The sequence below is a fragment of the Musca autumnalis genome, unplaced genomic scaffold (assembly GCF_047663935.1).
Source record: "Musca autumnalis isolate F117 unplaced genomic scaffold, ASM4766393v1 scaffold_1, whole genome shotgun sequence".
Classification (NCBI taxonomy): Eukaryota; Metazoa; Arthropoda; class Insecta; order Diptera; family Muscidae; genus Musca; species Musca autumnalis.
Genome location: NW_027411644.1, coordinates 163,963,886 through 163,984,726, shown reverse-complemented (window position 1 = coordinate 163,984,726; position 20,841 = coordinate 163,963,886). Strand labels below are relative to the sequence as shown.

Sequence of the window (20,841 nt, the reverse complement as noted above, 5' to 3'; positions counted from 1 at the left end):
TATAAATATAATCAATATAATAAATATAAAACAGTTGATAGTGAATTCATTTCAATTGTAATATTTTTCATTCCTTAAAAAATAATACTCTAAATGGAAATTTCAAATCTCAATCTTTGTATGGTCACACACACATTTAATATTTCTGTTGAGCTGCTTAACCTCCAGCGAAATTGTCATATCATATTGGTTGAATGTTTAAGAATTTCGCTATGTAACATTTCACAATGTCCAATGCCAAAAAAGGCAAAATAAAATGCTGTTACCAAGAAGTGCAGCCCAATGATATAGGACATCCTTATAACAAAGTTCGAACATTGCGACCAATGTTCCACATCACTTGTAGAGAAGTCTAGCATATAGCTGATGTACTCAGGAAAAAAACAGCATTAAGATGAGATTTTTAACTACGGTGAGACCGAAATAATAGAATTATATATATTTTTACCTAAAATTATGCAACAAAAATGTGGAAATAAATTCGACAAGCTTACCTACTTTCAGATAACATTTAACATTTTGGCTGTGACCATTGTTATTGATAGAATATCTACAATTTAACAGCATGACTTACTGCTTATAAACAAATAAATAAACATATATTTACATGATTTCTTAAACTGTAGATTTACTGCGAGCAACGTCTTACAAGGATACAAACTAAAATATCAATTTTTTAATTAATATCTCGTTGGAATCGAGCTTAATGATCAATGAATATTTGAATATTCATTGTATGGCTTTCATGACAAGCGCTTAGCGTAGTCTTTGAAAGTTATGAGTTTGGCTCTGAACAATAACACGCCATAACAACACTTTTTTCTTTGTGTTTTTCAAGGCCTGGCTAAGCTGATTTTATTTATTTGAAAATTTTGCCTTTTTTAGGCGAAGATTATTTTTAGTATTAATTTTTTAGCGAAGCCGTCCCACATCCGATATGTCTGAGGAGCCTTTACCAAAGGCGAAACATGTCATGTCACATAGTGGTGGGTGTGTGGGTTCGAATAGTCGGCTTTCCTTTATCACTTGCATTATTGATCATTAAGCTCGATTCCAACGAGAAATTAATTAATAAATTAATACTAAAAATGATCTTCGCCTAAAAAAGGCAACATTAATAAATTAATATTTTATTTATTTGAAAATAAATAAAATATAAATTTATTTAAGGCCCAAAAAATCAAATACATTTTATTATTAAGCAGAAAACAATAAAAAAAATAAAAAATCGATAGAAAATTAGTTTCAAGCTTTTATTTTACCCTAAAAATATGCAACAAAATTGTGGAAGGAGATTCGTCAAGTTTATCTTCAACAGAAAGCAATAACAAACTTTAAAAAATCGGCGCTCGACGCCTGGCTTTTATGTCTTGCTTCATTTCTGACATAATAAAAATAAAATAATAAAGAAGAAAAGGGCAACGGAGCTCGAATTCAGCTCGGCCTTCTTTATTCTTTTATTTTTTGTTCATGCCAGAAATAAAGCAAGACAAGCAAGGCGTAGGGGCTTCCTATGTACCGAGGCCTTAAGATCTGACAATATTTTTATGGACCTACAGAAGCACATTGGCTCACAATCAACCTATATATAAAATCTGAATCACAATTTTCAAGACTTACAATCTATTAAATCGAAATAAATCGCATAGCTAAATTCAACTCTGATCATTGCCTTGCTATATCCCCATTAAAAATCACCTTCAATTTGTTGGTTCTTTAAATTTCATTTTTAGTTTTTTCCTTAACAACACTTTTCTTGTCCTCAACTTTTAACAACAGCAATTTCTGATCCTAGTAATTGACTTAATTCCTTTCCAATTTCATTTAGTGTGTTTAACATTAAATATTCATTTCGACAGACACTAATAGAAATGTGCCTTCCTTGTTACTGTCATTGTTTCTAATGGCATTTGTTTGGTGTCGAATTTCGAACTAAGAAGAAAAAAAGGGGAAACTATGGTGAAAGAAAACTGTTCTCAGTTGTATTTTGGCGACCAAGTATTGGGCAGATAACCCCTTTCAATTGAGAGTCTCCATGAGTCGGGTAACGAGTGCCTAATTTTTAAACTCAAACTCACTCAAACAAAATTCCACTCATGGAAATGTACTCATTAACTGAGTATGCGCCATATTTTCCGGAGTAAAACTACATTTTTCGGTTACCATAGCAGTGACTGAGGAAAAACACGTGCGCCTAAAAGTATGCAGTAGCAGAAAAATGTAATCTCTTAAAATTCTAAACGAAATAAAGAGACCCAAAATAAGAGATTGTGGCAACAGCTCTACTGCGCAATATATGTTTTTCAAAAGGGGTTGGGAAAGTAGAAGCCATACAATTTTATTGGGTTACAAGTACAAGTTGCTCACTCTCTCTTTACAACAACACACAGCTGGCAAATACTTGTAATCAGTAGTACAATTGGGGGAAGGACACCCACCAACAGCATCCCTTACAGAAATCAATGTTTTGCTGTTGTTTTTGTAACTCAACTTTCAACATAATCATTATCACCACATCGTTATCACTCGTATTATCACCGCCAACGAACAAAAAAAAAAAACAGTTAGGCAGGCAGCAATAAAAACAACAATGCAAGCTATTACGAACCCCCACATTTACTTAATACGAAACCTTACGATGATTCTCTTGTCGTTTGGCAAATTGCAACAACAATAAAATCAAAATAATTGCAAAAACAAGATTCAAAACGAATAAAAATGCCACTTTTTGACTCAACATATCACCCAACATCACATGGTCCATTTTCGCATATAAACCTCAGGAAGTTACAGGATAACTCCTACTCTTACACCAACATTACAATAACCAACACATACTCCAACAGACGCTCTGTCTAACTTCTAAAACAAAGTTCCTAGTTTGATATTACAAGCAAAGATAAAAAGCAATAAAATAAATTTCAAACAAAGTGCCAAAAAATAAAAATTTGAAGCAAATATATTTTTTAAATATTTTTTTTTTTATAAAATTAAAGTTGTGAGTGTGTTTGTGACTTTTTTGTATAAAATACCAGCAAAGTTGTAGAACTCATAAATCATTGCCTGCAAAATTTATGGCAAAAACAAAGTTCAGTTCGTTGGTGTTTTGTTTTCGGCAGTCGTTGTTGTAGTTGTCGTTGTTGAGTCGTTAGTCATTCGTGTGCTTTTTTTAACGACAAAGCTTCCTTCAAATTTTCCTCATTTCTACGACGACTCGTGACCGTTGTTTTTGCTCCTAGTTTTTGCTTCTTAAAAGGACAAAAGGCTAGAAGAAGGAGGCATAAAACCGAGAGAGAGTGAAAAATCATCATCATCATCAGCAGCAGCCACAACAACAGCAGCAGCGACCGCAAGAGAGTTAATTATCATTTTCACTCTTCTCTAAGATTCTGATATCATTTTTCCCTAACGGCAGGACTCTGCCGATTTTACTCCAACCGACTGTGTGAGTGTATGTAAAGCCGAATCAACGAACCCTTGTGCGTGTGCGTGTAACTTTGTCGTTGTTGACATCAGTCACGGCAGCCAGCAGAGTGCCAAGTGGCTAGCTGTCTGTGTGAAAATATTCCGCAACATTGACAGTTCACGACCAGAGCCATGAACGGTATTAGTTCAGTGCTCAAAGTGCTTTTAAACAAGTGGTACTACCGCTTCGTTCATAGCTGCGACATACCGCGCCAACCATGGTGCCTCTTATACAACAGTTCAACTAAAATCAAACAATTGCCTAGCAAGTCTACAACTATAACTACTACAACCACTGCTGCAACTACTACTACAACTATTACATCTAATAAATTCTATTCATGTCACCATTTAAACAAATCAAACAACCACAACAACAACGATAACAACAATCACAACTACAAAAATCACTACATGAACATCGTCTCAAACATCAACAACAACAATAAAAATAACAATAAAATAAGAAGAATAAATAGTCAAATAAACGCAACGTCAACGTCATTGTCGAACGTATGTTTATTGCACAACAACTACAACTCTTCAATACGCTGAGACCGTGGCCAAAAACAGCCGCCAACTTGGTCACAAAGCCAGTTCTTTAGTTAGGCCACAACATAAGGCCAACAAACAACGCAATACACTAGGTTGTTTGTTGTGTACAAGTATATGTTCGTGTGAGAGAGTGTACGTACGTACGTGTAGTATACAAAAAATACAAAGAGTGTGAAATTCTACTGAAAGTACAAAAAGTCGTCTATACAAAAACTCATCCTCCAAAACCCCCGTACATCTTCATCATCGTCGCCAAAGAAAAATATCGATCGAAGAGGTTTTCGATCAAAACGCCATAACGACAAATTAAGTAACAATCAATAGCCGTATAACCAACACAACGGTGTCTCAGGCGAGATAGTATTCAGTGAAAGCGCCAGCGAAATATGAATTTCATTGGTATGATTAACAAAAAACAAATTAATTCAAAATTATTGATGTTGTTGTGATAAATGTTTTTTTTAGTTTCGAAAAAAAAATTGTTTCAAATTTATATGATTTCCTTTAAAACAAATTCTATTTTTCACTGAATATTATGTTGTCTTATAATTTTTTTGTATGCTGATAAAAAACACTAAAAATGGAATCAATACTCAACTATCTCTCTACCTCTGTTAAAACCAATACTTCCAACAATAATGTGCTGATGTGTGTGTAATTTTCTTTAAACAAATTTTTCTCTTCATTTAAATAACGTAAGTTGAGTTTAATATTTATTTTTAAACTTGTTCTTTTAAATCTAAGTTTCTTTTAAGGTTGTGTTTTTAATGTGTGTGTTCTTTAAAACTATCTCTGTGTTAGTGTATGTGTATAAATATTAAAGCCTTACGGTATGCAATATGTCAACATATGTTTGACCATATTTTATGTGTCTGAGGCGAAACAACAAAGAAAAAACACTTTGCGAAGGCAGAAACATTAACGAAAAGCATAAATGTGTTTGATGTGAAAAATAACCTTGGTGTTGTATTTGATTTCTTGTGGTAGTTGTAAAAACCCTGGGTCTTATATCAATTTAAGTGGATTAGTACATAATAAGAGGATTATTTGTTTGTGTGTTTATTTGTTGGTTAGTAGGGCAGCAACCATAAATCTAAGGCAATCAAAAGGGATTTGTAGGGATTGTGGATTCTTGTGTTTTTTTTTTTACTTTAAAAAATATTTTTTATATTTAGGAATTGCAATGAATCCATATGTTTATATTAAAAGGGATTTTATTAGAAGGAATTTTTAATATGTTGCGTAGAAATTTGAAGGAAGGGAGCTTTAGAATATTTTTTATTATATTATTTAAAGACGAAATGTGAAAATATAATAGTTAACACAATAAGCAGTGCCTAAAATTATACACCAATTTTTGTAAATTTCTTCTTAAGTCAGGCAAATGGTTCTGTGAACTTAAAAACGCATATGAAAATGGAGTAGTGGTTTTAAAAATTAATTTCTAAACTTTTTACATGTAATGTAATAAAGTGCGCCTAAAAGTATGTTCTCCTTTTATAAATAATTTCCTAAAGGCCCGAAAACGATTTTGCGAGCTATTTAAAAATAAGATAAAATGGTGGGTTCTTTTTGAAAAGAAGTGACTTCGAGACTTCTTTTTAAATACAAATTCATCACAAAATACATCCCAACAAGTATGCTCCGCTTTTTTGACTTCTTCCCAGCAATATATGGAATTAGGTTTTCGTAAATAAAATCATATTGGTTACTCAGGATTATTAATTTTAGATATTAGATATTAATTTTTTACAGATTATTTTGAATCCAATATTTATATATTTAGCAGCATGGTTATGTATGTCCCAACGAAAATGTGTGCGAGTGAAACACCCCCAAACTTTGGTTTTCGAAATATTATTTCCTTTTGCTTCCAAACAAAAAACAAATTTAAAAAACACACTCGAGTTTGGTAGTATTTCGTACACATTCATTTTCTTATCGACATACAGGCTGTTAGTTCATGAAAGTTTCATTAAATTGTAATTACAAGATTGTATATCGTGTTGTGTAGATATTCAATAAATAAGGACAAACTCAAATTTGTGCCTTTGAAAAAATCCTACTGTAGTCCTAACATATATTAATAAAATATTCAAAACTTGTTCCCAAAAGTATGTGTATTTTTATGAGTTTTCTTCGTAAGAACAAATGTGCTTTTAATAAATATCCATCATACACCATTTCATACAGTCTCCTCATACAGACAACACAATTTTTTAATTCTTTATTGTATATAATTTTAAAATAAGAATTTTAGAATAGTTTTAAATAAGTCGTGCAAAGAAAAAATATTCAATTTAAAAAGGTAATGGTACTACTCAAACCTTGGAGTTACTTAACGCTATTTACACAGATTACAAAATACAACTTTTCAACACTTCGTGGTGTTTATTTCTTAAAAAAGTTTAAAAGACATGTCTTAAACTTTAATCTAGTTACAGGTTTTATTTTTCTCCTAACGTCCTTAGTTTCATTCCGCAAGAAAAAAAAGTAAATAAATAAATTTATGGGCAGTTTTTCCAAGACAATAGAAGCTCAATTCAATAGAATTTTAAACTAACACATGTTTTTGAAAAAACTATTTTTGGCTGGATATGCTTCAATAAATCAATGACCTGAGGCCCAATTCTGTTTCTATGAAAATGTGAAATGAAAACTTTTATAAAGGAAACAAGAATCTGCCAAACAGATTCCGGCAAATGAAAAAATTGTAAACGAACATTTTCTCATTTCAAATTTGCATAGAACAAGAATTCAGCCCCTGGTTTTTCAAAGAAAAATTAATGTTTTTTTGTAATTTTATGGCCTGTTTCTCAAAGACGATTCGAAACCTAATTCTTTCGAATTTCTACCAAACTTCTGTTATTGCATTAAATTTTTGTTCGATTTGAAACCAAAATGGATCAAATATTTTTCCAAGAACAGAAGGTTGGTAGTAATTCGACATAAAAGAGATGGCCATTAATTCATTGTGATTTTCAATCAAATTTGGTTTCGAATCATCCTATATCGCCTAACATACATTTCAATATAATCAAGCAACTTCAATATAGTGAACCATTTTTCTTACAGTGTGAGCAATGTTTTATCAGGTTTCCGCATTGAAAATTCACAATTTTAATACATATTAATTCGAAAACGCATTCTTAACTATTCGTATTTAGATGACATATAAATATACGCTTAAAAATATATTCCACTTTTTGGAATTTTCCTCTAAAATGTTCAAATTGTTTTGTGTGACATTACAAGGTCTTACAAACTTTCTAATCTTAATTTTATTACATAAACATCTATTATTTTTAACCTAATAAAATGTGTTCCTAAAAGTATACAGAAAAGCAGAATCATATGTTTAATTCCTAGCCTAAAAGTAGGCTATACATTTTCAATACTTGTTCCTAAGAGTATGCAAAAGTTTTCTGAGAAATCCTCTATAAATAATATGTTCTATACATATATACTAATATTAAAGGCTACGGTGCATTACTGTATTGAAAAAGATTTATTCAATATTCGACATTTACGGGAAGGTGATGATTTGTTGTCATAAGTCCTGAGTAGACGAGTACAAATATATAAATGTTTATTACTAGAAGACAAGACTAACCATAAAATAGCTGTGTTTTTCTCAAAAGACGTGAAAATATATTAGGGGAAATGTTTTCTTAGAATGTCGAAATTTAGTTCGTTGACTTTGATCTCCGACTTAAGGAAATATTGCAATTCCCAGAGAGAGAGAGTAAAATATTGGGAAAAATATTTATGAAAAATGTAATTCCATATCAGCAAAGCCTAAAAGTATGCACATAGGAGAACAATATTTAAAAATCAATTTTAAACTGTCAGTTAGTTTTGAAAAACATTACTCTCTGTAATAGAGGGTAATAAATGAAGTTGAGCCAATAGGGGAATACTCCAACGCATGCAATCAAATGAGATTGAATCTTCAACAATAAACAAAACAAACAATAAATTTTAAAGTTAAAATGCAGATGGGATTTATTATTAGTCAAATTTATGATGGAACCAAATGAAGTATACTTTTCAGATTCTGGGTAAAATCCTTAGAAAAAATATTTTGGGGTTCCAGATCCCTAGATTGTTATTTAGGAAACCGATCACATCAAAATAAAATTATTTTCTCAAGGACCTCACAATAATAAAGAAAAAATAAATTCAACATTATTATTTAAATTGAGATATAGATGACATAGTTGTTAAACCTGGACAATTTTCATCTCTCAGGGGAGAAAATTCTAAATTAAAGAAAACATGTTGGCAGTTTCGAATCAGCCCTTATATTTTAAATAACTCCAAAAAATCGAAAAAGGTATTAACGAACCAAATAATTTTTTTCAGTCATTGAGGCTGCATTTCCAAAAACGACCCCGTAGAACTTTATAACTATATAGGCAGTCTATTCCGATTTCTTTCGTCAATCGAAAATTTAGTACATAATAAACGTGACAGACCATCGTTTTACAGCATTTATGTCTCAACTGGTTGTCCATATTTGGAAATATAGTTCTATTCTTAGTACAATCCGCTTGGTGGAAGTCGGTAGTCCGATATTTGTATCTATCTATACATATAAAAAGCCTAAATGTATGCAAAAAAGAGAATGATGCTTAAAACAATGTTATTAATTTAAATACAGATGGCGTTTATTGTACATTCATGGTCCTCAATAAATTGACGCAAACGAAATTTACTGTTGAGATTTTGGACAAAATTCAAAAAAAAAATTATTTTGAGTAATTGACCAAAGGTCCGCTTCACTCAAAGACTAAAGGAATAAGGAAAAAAAATAGAATAGAGAGTGTTGTAAAAAAGAAAGTGCAACGACAAGTAGTTAGAAAAGATAAATCGGATTTCAAAAAAGAAGACTTGAGTTGATTGTAATATAGTTTAAAGTTTGAAGGTACGCGGTGTATTTTCCCCATAGCCATCTAAGACTTCTTGAGAAATGGACAAAGACTGTTGGGTGTGTGTCTAATAGGCATGAGACATATGAGAACTCGTAATTACCAAAGAGTCTGTGTATAGTGTTGTTTAACATAGGACACTGGCATAGTAGGTGCTCGATGGTCTCTGTGTTCTTTTAATCCTCACATAACCTGCAGTGATCTACAAGTTCTGTATCTTAAATAGCAATTCTGATCTACGATTTGATATAACAAGTCAGATAAGCCTCGAGAAACTGTAACCGTATTCTTTCTGCCATTCGCGTGTTTAAAATATAACAAATACTCTTTTTCGGTATTGATAGAAAAGCACGCAAAATACATAACAAGCGCAGCTGAAAACATTCACTTATTTCCATATTGATAGTAGTACCTTGAGCCTAAAATCATGTACAAAAAACAACGCCCCAAAAAGACTATTTAAATAATAATATAGATGGCTTTATGTTAGAATCTGGAAGATTTTTCCCTTGTAAGTGGACTTTGGACTACTACTAACAAAATCTGTCGATTGTCCTCATATGCTGAAGAATTTTCTAGAAAAACTAATCGACATTGAGAACATTCCCCCAAGCCAAATTCCTTACAAAATATGCAGGAATATTGGGCAATTTTTATTCCATTTACTTACAACAAACATTATGATATTATTTATCCCACGGTATTAACGAATTATTCTCAGCCATCGAAGTTGTATTAAAAAACCCCTATACAACTTCGTAACCATGTGTATAATAATAAAGTTATATTGTCCGTAAATGCATCGCATTAAATATATAAATATAAAGTAGTATATAGATTGACTGAAAGGCCAATAAGTTTTCTTCTCACAGTCTTGGGTAGCAATACCGAAAGACTTTCGTCTAAAATTATTCAAAACTTAAGGAGAGGCTTTTAAAAACGTTGGAAACACCGATTTTTTCATATACAGCAGCTTTAGATATAGCTTAAATTTATTTAAAGCAAGAAAAGGGACTTTTTAAAAAGCTTTTTTATAGTTTCTAAGATTATTTCAGATTCATGAGCCTTGTATGTAAAAAAGGACTTAAGTGAATATTTTCCTATATCTAAAGAATCAACGAAAATATCCATCAAACAAGAAAACTGTGCTTCTTTAAAAGGCTTGTTCATTTTGTTTCATGACGTACTCTTGTTTGTTTGATAAACATTCTGATATCCCAAAACTTTTTAAACTAAATTTTTTTCCTTAATCTTTAAAAAAAAAACAAAATAAAGTAATAGGAATAATGTTTTCCCTTAAAACATTAAATTTTACATACATTTTCACTTAAGCTTAAAGAGCCTAGATTTAGGTTACCAGTCAAATGAATAGGAGAAGCGTCATCAACAAAAACAAAACAAGACACAACTTTGTTATATTTGAATCTAGCTATAGAACGCAAAAAACGTCCCCCAACTAACGTCAAAGTTCGTTTACATTTAAGACGCTCTATGTCGTCACTACAAAAGCATGCCAATAGCATAGCAACGTCAACAACAACAACAACAACAACTTGCTCTCATTTAGTTTAGTTAGGTTTTGCTATCGTTGCTGTTGTTGTGTTCTTTATTCGCCTTCCACTTGAATGCCTAAAAGTATGCTAAAGTAGTTTAGCCTAGTGCGGCCTGATTGTTAGGCCATGTGACTTGACTGGCTTGGTTAGTGTATACATATTATATACTCTACTCACACCAAAGCAACGTGTGCATGTTTTGCCGCATTTTATTGATTTTTTCCTTGTTTTTTTGTGTGCTCTTTCACTTGCTTTATGCCATCCCCGTATTTCAAGATGATTATTAACATCATGATAATGTTGAGTTATGTTGTTCAGCGCGATGACGTCGTTTCCCTGGCTTGGCATTGATAAATTTGTTGTTCTTTTGAGAATTTCAAATATAGTTTAAGGCATCAACTTGATGAAAGAGCTTCTTGGTTTATTGAAAATGCTGCTTGTCACATAAAGAGCAAATTTTGCTGAGGTGGAATTAAAACAAGATGAAGGAAAGCAAAATAACAATACAAAAGTTCAAGGTCTCTTGTTTAGTTAGGATAATTAAGTCGGATTGAATGTGCAAGTTAATAATTTCGCTTTAAATCAATTTTATTGTAGAAATTGTGCTCTTAAATTTGCAGAGAAATCTACTAAATGTGGGCTTTAATATTAGCCATTTTGGCACTGGGCCAAGAAATGTTTTATTTCACAATGTCAGAGCAGAGAGGAAAAAGAGAAAGAGCAATTAAAGGCCATGGAAAAAAATACCCCAAAAAAGTAGCAAAATGAAATAAACTTGAATTCAAGGATTTGTTGTGCCTGAAATTATGCTTTAACGTTTTTTTCCTTTTCTACAATTGGCATCATGCCCAAAAACATGCTACACAGCCAGCCAGCCAGTCGATGTTAGTATCACTTTGGCGCCGACATAGATACAAACATTGTGTGTGTGGTGCCATTCAAATTGTATAATTTATATGCGAATTCAGCCTTGTTCTACTTAAATAATTTATGTATGACCTCTCTTCAAAGGCGTTTAACATAACATATAGCCGGGTAACATGATTTCAATGTTGATGTTGTTGTTGTTGCTGCTGCTGTTACTGTTGTCATTTGCGGCACCCCCTCAATGTATATGTTTATATGCATTTATTTTAGGCCACAGAAAAAAAATAAAAGAGATATAATGTAAATCTATGTATGTGTTTGCTTGATCAGACACACAGAAATACTCGCCCCCCGCTCAAGGGAAAAGAACACACCCACAACCATGCTTACAACATATTTTCCACTTATGTATATGTATATGATGTTGGGCTTGGTATTTATTGTTCAATTTGCTATATGGTTAATATGTTTCCTGTTTGTCTGTGCATGTGTGATTCTGAGTTTTTATGTTTGTGTAAGTGTTAGCGGTTTATGAAATAAGCCATAAATTGAATACAAAAAAACCCCTAAACATAATTTATGCAAAACAATAACAACAACATCCAATGTTGTTTTGAGGTTGAGATGTGATTTAAGGTTTTTGAGCAATTTTATAATAAAATTTGAATTTAAACAAAATTTATTTTGTTAAATCATAATAAATCTGTACCAAACCTACCTTTTAAAATTGTTTATGATAAGGTCTTTTGGGTCTAATTAGTTTTTTAGTTTTTAAACATACTGAAGGGCAAAAAAAAAAAAAATGATAACATTATTCAAAAAAAAGTTTAGATACCATTTTGAGTTTATGGTCGATTTTCTCAGAGCCTTTGACACTTCCCAGTGGAAATTAATTTCAGCTTCTTAGAAAGGGGAAGGTTATGAGAAACGTTTTCATGCCTAAATGGAATGAAATATTAATTACTGTCCTTTAAAGTATTTAATAAATAAAAATGTGCATGAACAATTATTTAAAATATCCCAAACTAAAAGCCTCCTATTAATTCACAAAGTTTAATATTTAATATTTTCTTGCCCTGGGATTTTGAAAAATGTTTTCTTTATAACATGGTTCATTTCACATGTTTTATCTTATAAAATTTTTCATAAAACGAAAATTGAGTAAGAGGTTTAATCCTACAAGAATAGTTACTTTGTAAAATTAAATTCAGTCTCACCTAAAACTATGCAACACACAATTAAGCTTACTTTCCAATAATAGATGTAAAGGCTGGCCTGCTTGCTTCTGATAAAGAATAAAGAAGGCCCAGCCAATTCTCGAACTAGGTTGCCCTTTTCTTTTTTATTAGTTTGTCAGAAACAAGCCAGACAAGCAGGCAATGCTTCTTATGTACCTAGGCCTTAAAGCACTTTATTTCATACGTAAAATTATAATAAATGCAATAATTGTTATATTCATGCGAATTAATATGACAGTTTAATACCATCAAAATCAATAAAATATAATCTTCTTAAAATTTAAATTCATGCGTCATGGCCAATATTGCAATTGGCACTTCAAATTACTACTACTGGAAAATTTCTAAATTGTACAAAAGTCATTAGCGTTTTTAACAAAAACTAATTACCCGAAAAACATCACACATCAATTTAAAATTTCATATCAAACATATAATTTAGACAACATATCAAATTAGACAGAAAATTTCCTCCACTCAATTCATTGGAAACATTAGCACCACATTACAACAAATGACAGCTGGAAGTTATAATTACCAAAAAATTGTAATTAGCTCAACATAGGCAAAAAAACTAACAAATTGAATTTAAATTTAATAGTATGGACATTATTTATTTAGTTGAACAATTTTTTTTCTTTTATTTTCAACTAATGAGAAAACTGTGTTGCAACTAACAACCTCTCCTCCAGTGAGTGTATGTAATTTTACAAATGTTTTGTGGTTACTGGGGAAATTTTTGTTCAATTGATTTTATTATGCCACAGTTATAATGATATTTGTTGAACACCACCACCACGTTCACCATATATTTGCAAAACATTACAAAATAAATCGTTGCAATTGAATTTTGATTAGAATTAAAAATTTATTGGTGCGCTATGCCCAAAAACCATTCATTCAATAGTATAACTAATACCAATAATTATGTTATTATTCCATGCTAGTTATAAGTATGCTGTGGTTTGAGTTTTAAATCATTGCATTTGATAAATAATAATTAAAAATGTCATGTTTCAAACAACAAGGATGCATAATAGAATTTTGTAGTAGAAATGATTTCAATTTCGATTTAATTCTATAAACTTATTATGTTGGGACTAGAATGAAATGAAAGGGATCTGGATCTGAACAGAAAAAATTGGCAAATAATTAGATTACATTGTGTGAGAACATTCTCTTAGGTATTGAATTATTGAAATAATTGCCAATACAAGAACCAAATTATCGTCAGTGTTTAACAGAAATAGTTCAGCAAAATAGCCAACACAACAACCATATAATTGACTGGACTTTTCTAACATTGGGAATCAGAACACGATATTATATTTGAGAATCAATATCAGAATTTCTGTGAGAAAAAGGATTGAAAATCTCATTTGTTAAGGTATATAATTATTAAAATAATAGCGAATGGAACAACGTAACTTTGACATGATGTTAAATATTTAAGAAGAGCTTGATCAAGCGAATTTAGCAAACACAAGAACCAAAAAACCAGTTGAACTTAATAGAGCGGTTAGCGAGAGAACTAAAAGTCGCATGAACAATCAAACGACTTGTGTAGGAATAGATGGAAAACATTGCATCTCGCAAATCCCTTTAGCAATTGAACTAGTGAACCACAAACCTATCTAGTTCATTTCGAAGAACTAAACCGTAAAAATGCGCTCTACAAAGTGAATTTAAATGTTCAAAACTGTGACGAAATATCAGAGATATTACAAACAGAAGCGACATTATATCTTTATTCAATATTCGGATTATTTATGAAATTAATGTAAAAGAAAACTCCAATTGCCATATAACGAATTTACATAGTCCCGACTATCCCATTATTTTCACAAGGGCATGTCACCAACAATATGTAAATATTTTGCAGCCACTAAAAATCGACAAATATGTAGTTTCCATTTTTAGAACTTCTCTTTTGCCTTGTGTCAATTCTATTTTTGTCCTATGTCAGAGTTAAACATGCGGACTTCTGATTTGTAGTTCCGGAACGAACTAGTTCCAGCGAACTATTCGGGACAAGGAACTATTGGAACTTCATCCTGATGTTTTTACGGCAACTAAAATTCGTCAAATATGTTCGTTTCATTTATAAAACTTCTACTTTGCCCTATGCTAGAGTTAAACATGCGAACTTCTGATTTGTAGAGTTGTGTAGTTTCTGAACGAACTAGTTCATACGATCCATTCCGGACGAGGAACTATTGGAATTATATTCAGCTCCTGCGTTCAAATAATTCCTTTAGTTCATATAATTCATTTCATTCGTAAATTTCATTTCCTTCCTTTAAATCCACACTCACTTCGATCTTTCTCGTACGTTTCGTTCATTATTCAGATGCTGGAACATTGTTAAATAAACGTCAATCACATGCAAGTTACATCGCTGCAATTACATTTATTATGTTAGTTCATCCAAAAAAAAAGAACGATGAAAGAGAAGATTCGTTGAACTACTTCGGTCCTAGAATTTTTTGGAACTACATTTAGGAACTAGTTCCTTTTTGGAAGGGGTACTAGTCTGAGACACACGCTCTGTGCCACCATACACGAAGGAAATAAAGAGAACGATGAAAGAGAAAGATTCGTTGAACCACTTCGGTCTCAGTTTTTTTTTTTTTTTTTTTTTGAACTATATTCAGGAACTAGTTCCTTTTGGGAAGGGGTACTAATTTGATACACACCTCTGTGCCACCATACTCATTATAGTAAAGAGTAAATAAGCACCTTTGCCTTTTATCCTACTGGTAATGCAGAAGGCAGCTTGTTTGCAATATTTAGTGAAGTGTTATTCGGCTCATGTGGCCCCAAAAGTTTTGCTGCCTTAGGTGGCCCGATATAGAACATTTGTAGCACAAACCCAACTAAGGTTAGGCTTTGTTAAGGATGTGCACCCATCTAATAGTATAGTGAATTCACCAGTCGAAGATCTTTGGTCCATTATGTTTATTCTCGATAACTTTGAAAATGAGAATATTCCACGGATATTGTTCGTTGAAGTGAGGATAACGATGAAGAAGTTTCCGGGATACTATTGTGTTGTTGATCCATTCTTGTATTGGAATAGATAGAAAGAAGTGCAAAAGTTAGGTGTTTTTGAAAGTTTTAGGCAAATTAGAGAGCATAACAGGATCTATCAGGTATGTGATAGAAAACGAATCGACTCGTTTTGTCATAAATCGGAATCGTATATCTCCAATTTTGGTGAATATTTTAATGAAATTGAAAAAATATTCAAATAAGGGGCGTTTGCGAAGCAAAACTATATACATATATCATCAACGGCACTCCGATTTCGATTCTGCAAATCGAGTCGATTCGGTTTTCATCACACACCCGTATGTCTAATAAGAAAGTGAGCGTATCTATATCGTATCTACAAGCGACACCTGCAAAGTATCTTCACATAATCTGAAGTGTCGACGCCACTATCATCACATCTTCATTCCATTCTTATCCCATGCTTATCGAGTGACAGAAGGGAAGTCATTCTATGTTAAGAGATCACAGATCAGATTGCCTTGGATGTCCTGCATCCAGGTTCCACAATTCATTAGCGGTGTGCCTTCTCAAAGTAAAACTCACGAAGTTTGCAGAAGAAAAATGTTCTCAGAGAAACCGTGGGCGATATTTGGCTTATCATTGGTATAGATCAGCGATGACCAAGAGAACCCACATGTGCTCTCAATGAACGTTTCTCTCTCCAAACACGCAATTCAACTAATTGAAAAAGAATGCATTCACACAATGACACCCCTTAAAGTATGCAATAGAAAAATATGGTAGACATTGCTGGTATAGAAATATGATATGCCTATAAATATGCAATTTCCTTTCATGTGTAGTTATTCATGTGTGTTGGTCGAATCAGGTGGCCTCACATGCACCAGATATCATGCATGGGTCTTATTGGTCATAAAGGTCTTTCATCGAAGTATTCACACTAGACAGTTGAGTGGAACGCATGTATCTTTTCTCACAATGAGGCCCAGCGTAATCTTCTAATGCCTTGAAATATACAATGTGTTACAAAAGAGGCCAACTAAAACTATGCAAAATACTTTTCAAGTATTCTTACCTGCATATAATAAACGATATAAAAGCCTCGGTTTCCTGCAAACCCATGTTTTGAGGTAATCTTCTTCATTTGAGCTTCAACGTCAGTGAGTTTATATTTAAATACCTTCTCATTCAAATGAATCATATTCTTCCTATTTCACAACATCATCTAACCACCTAGCCAAAGCTTATGCCGCTCGTGATTTAAACGGCGTACAGTGGTTTAGAATCGTTTTTTCCCGATCAAAAGTCTGTAACTTTTGAACGGATAGCGATATCTTCATAATTTTTTTTTCGACTGATAACACAATCAGCTTTCCGGTGAATTACAAGCGGTTAAAATCGGTTTAGTAGTTGGAGAGGAAGGGGTAACTAAACCCCTTGGGTATTCATAAAACTCATAAAGACCTAATTCGGAATCTAATTCATATTCGGAACCTTTCGAAATCCTCTTATATAAACAGGTCGCAAAAATTGAAGGTATATGGAAGTTTTCTGTTAGCTTATGCTAAAGATTAGGTGTACTTTATACTGCAGCCGTCTATTATATTGTCTACATATTTTTAGAAATGCTTGCTATCATATTAACCCATTTTGAAATAAAGTGAGAAATGATCAATTCTTTGCATAAATTAAGAACTTTCAATTTTGACTATGTATTTAATCTAATAAACAAGCCATTTTCTTCTTAAAACAATAAGAAACAAACTTGCTATAATATATACTGAGTTTTCATATTTCGGAATCAGAGATTTAATTACAACTGGAACGAACGCAAACTTTCTACAAACTTTGATATGAGCAGCAACAGAAATCGTTAACAATAAAAGTTTCAAAACTTTGGCGTAATTCAATCACATTCAAAGTTAACTCTGCAATAAAGTTTTAAATTTATTTGCCTAGCTTTTTGATATCATCATCACAAACAAAAGCGATTATTTTTGAAAAATTTTTGAGAGGATTTAAATAATTCAGAAGTTTACACAAAGTAGGCGGGATACATATGTTCGAGTATGTATGTTTGAAATTTTAAAACTTTTTGGTAAATAAAATATTTTATTTCAAGATTTAAAAAAATTAAGGGTGAATTATTGAAAGCAATACAGAATCGTTTAGGGTATTCTGTAGGCCCGTAAATATTTGCAATTTCTAACCAAACTCAGCTTCACCAAATGCCATCTACACACATCTCAACTGACCAGCCTTAACATTTTTTTAAAATATGCAAATACCACGTATTTCACTTTACCAAAGAACCCCCCATTAGAATTTATTCCAACTAAAACTATTTGAATAAGTGTATAAATACATTTGTATTGACATTTCGAACAGAAAAAACAGCAAATACCCTGAAACCGTTAAACGAACATTGAAAATCAAATAAAACTATGCACAAATATAAAAGCGAAATAAAGCTGAATAAATAATCCCCATTAACTTTAGACTACAACAATTCAATATATGTATATCGAATGTTGTTTTCACGATGACATACATTTGAAGACTTTACAAACATTTGTTGTTTGATTGCTTTTAACAAGTTTTGTATTGTGTATATTGGTACTATTTTGTTGTCCTTGTTGTTTGCTTCGATCAAAAACGTTTCCCTTGCTATCCTATCTCCACTACCCCAGTTTTGTGCTACTGTTGTTGAATAACAAATACTTCAAATATTACTGTCACCACCGGAGAGAAGGGGAGAGTGATACCAAAAGAATACAAATCAAATCAAAAACAGCAGCATCCCTTTCACTTCGTTTTATTTTTTTTTGTCTGTTCCTGTCAACTATTGATTTTGAAACAAACAACCAGGCAACACCAACAACAACAGCAGCAAAGAAAAAAAATCACTTTAAGCTATTTGGTAAACGATGTAAAGTGTTAAAGTGGCATCACAACACATACAACGACAACAACATAAACAAGTCTTCATGTATTGTTCACATATGTATGTGAAACCATTCGAGACGAATGTAAATGGAAATGGTTGAACTGACAGTACTCAAGTACCCAAACCGAACCAACCAACAACCAGCTTTAGTTGAAAAGTATTATCTTCAACAACATGATGATCATCATCCTCGTCGTTGTCGTCAGCAGCATCCCTATCATCGTCAGCGTCATTTACATGCATGGTACGTGTCAACAATTGCTTACCAGAATAAAAATCTCTTCTACACAATGTGTGTCATGTTTGCATGTTATTTGCCCCACTGATTGTGTGGGGCTAATAGAGAAGGACACAAACATGTTTAAGGTTCTTTATCAACAAAACTGTCAAAATAAAAATTCCATAATATTATTTTGCTTCAAAGCAAATGTTCAAGTGTATATTTCAAGGATCTAATGAAATTTTGAAATGTAAATAAAGTATACTTTAAGGGATGTCTATTTGTTAGAACATGGTTTTATGTTGATGTCAAGGGGAGAAGGAGAATAGATGACAAACTATATCAAAAGAGTGTAATATGATGTAGTTAATTTCCTTCTAATTAAGGTAATTGAAAGAGTATTTGTAAAAACTTTTGTAAATATTTGACAGATGACTTAAATAGGTGAAAAGTTTCCAGTAATGGGAAGAGTAGTTTGACAACTATTTACAATTGGAATTTCAGGAGCAGCTACTTAAATATTTTAGGAAAATACTTTTGTGTCACTTCAAATGTAAACAAGGCATATTTTTAGTGGCATTAGCTGTGTCCTTTTACTTTTTAGTTAGATTTGCTCAGTAACATATTTTCAGAGAGTAAGAAAGATTTTTCAGAAATAGAGAAAAAAGTAAAAGACAGCATTTAATAAACTTTAGCAAGGTAATAGTTGATTACCAAAACAAAAACATTGCCTCCAATGTGTGAAAGAAAAACTAACCACAAAGCAATGAAAAAGTTCTTAATATATTAATAAAATAATAATTTGAAGTATTTTTCCACAAAAATCAGATAAACATAGAGCCACTGACCATTAGCATGTTCTCAGCAAACAACTGTCAACATTTTTCTCTCATTTCGCTCTCTTTTACTGAAGTTTTGTGTAATTTAGCATTTAGTAACATTTAGTAATAATTTTTACACATTATCACGTAAAAAGACACAGCTATTTTATTATACATACAACATGAACAAAAATTGATGCATAATTTTAGGAGTACTTTCAAATATGATATATGTATATGAACAAGGAGAGCAAGAAGTTATCGACAAATATCGCTAAAGCTAAAACACAAAATTGAAAGATTAAAGCTGAATGGAAAGAATTGAAGGGGACAGGCTCTTGGTAGAACTATCGACTACTTCATGGTGATCACTAACTTACCGGAAAACGTTGTTAACTGATTAACATACAATTTCACTACTGGATTTTTCCTGTATTACACTTACAGAAAAAAAATTAAGCATACTTTTAGGAGTACTTTTTAATAAAATAGATAAACAAGATCTGTGTTCCTTTACTTACCTGAGGTTACCATTTTTATCATTTGTTACCATTTTTAACCTGCAAAGCGTTCCTCAACCCCAAAAAGAGAGTGAGAGAGGAAAGAGAGCTCAGATGCTTTTCTCCTCTACCACAGGCTACCAGACAAATCTCTTCAGGTAAAAAATTGTAGAACTGATTTTTCGACTTTTGTTTGACGATTATTTTACAATGAAGAAAAAAAATGAACGAAAAAGAGCAGAAAAAGTGGAATGCTGACAAAACAAAATTAAAAACTGTGAAATAAAAGAAGAAAATTATTTTTAATGTCTTTTTGACATTGCTACAAGTTCTACCATTTTTCGGTTCCTTAACGTTTCTGGTAAAAATGTTCTTGAGAGAGCAATTTTGACACTTTTCTCTTTTACCACTTTACCATTAAACAAGAGAAGGAACAAAGCTAAGGAGAACAAGAAATTACCGACGAAAATTGAAGTGAACAGGTTATTGGTAGGACTATCGACTATTTCATGGTGATCGCTAACATACTGAAAAACTTTGTTAACTGATTAAAAACTTTTGCAAAATAATTCAAAGATTTTTGTTGATCAAAATTTCAGCAAGGATAATTTCCGAATGTAAATCTGGATAAAGAGCCAAGGACACATCGCTCATTCATTCAAAAAGTGCCATAAGTCAAAAAACGAGTTGTTTTGAGTTAACAAATTCAAGTTTTTTCTACGACTTCTA

The 20,841-nt window shown here is 31.9% G+C and overlaps 1 protein-coding gene across 20 annotated transcripts in view; it reads left to right on the top strand.

The window, feature by feature from the left end:
* cpx (synaptic transmission protein complexin) overlaps positions 1-20,841 on the top strand; it is a 1,026,747-nt gene that overhangs the window by 924,825 nt on the left and 81,081 nt on the right. Inside the window, exon 1 of one of the 20 annotated variants that reach the window (XM_073958851.1) lies at positions 2,807-4,419. The exons of 18 other annotated variants lie outside the window; for them this stretch is intronic. In XM_073958851.1, the coding sequence (XP_073814952.1) occupies positions 4,407-4,419 (13 nt within the window). In that variant the 5' untranslated portion in view covers positions 2,807-4,406. Of the gene's footprint in view, positions 1-2,806; positions 4,420-20,841 lie in introns of those variants that run through there. One more of the 20 variants, XM_073958854.1, reaches the window with a different exon arrangement.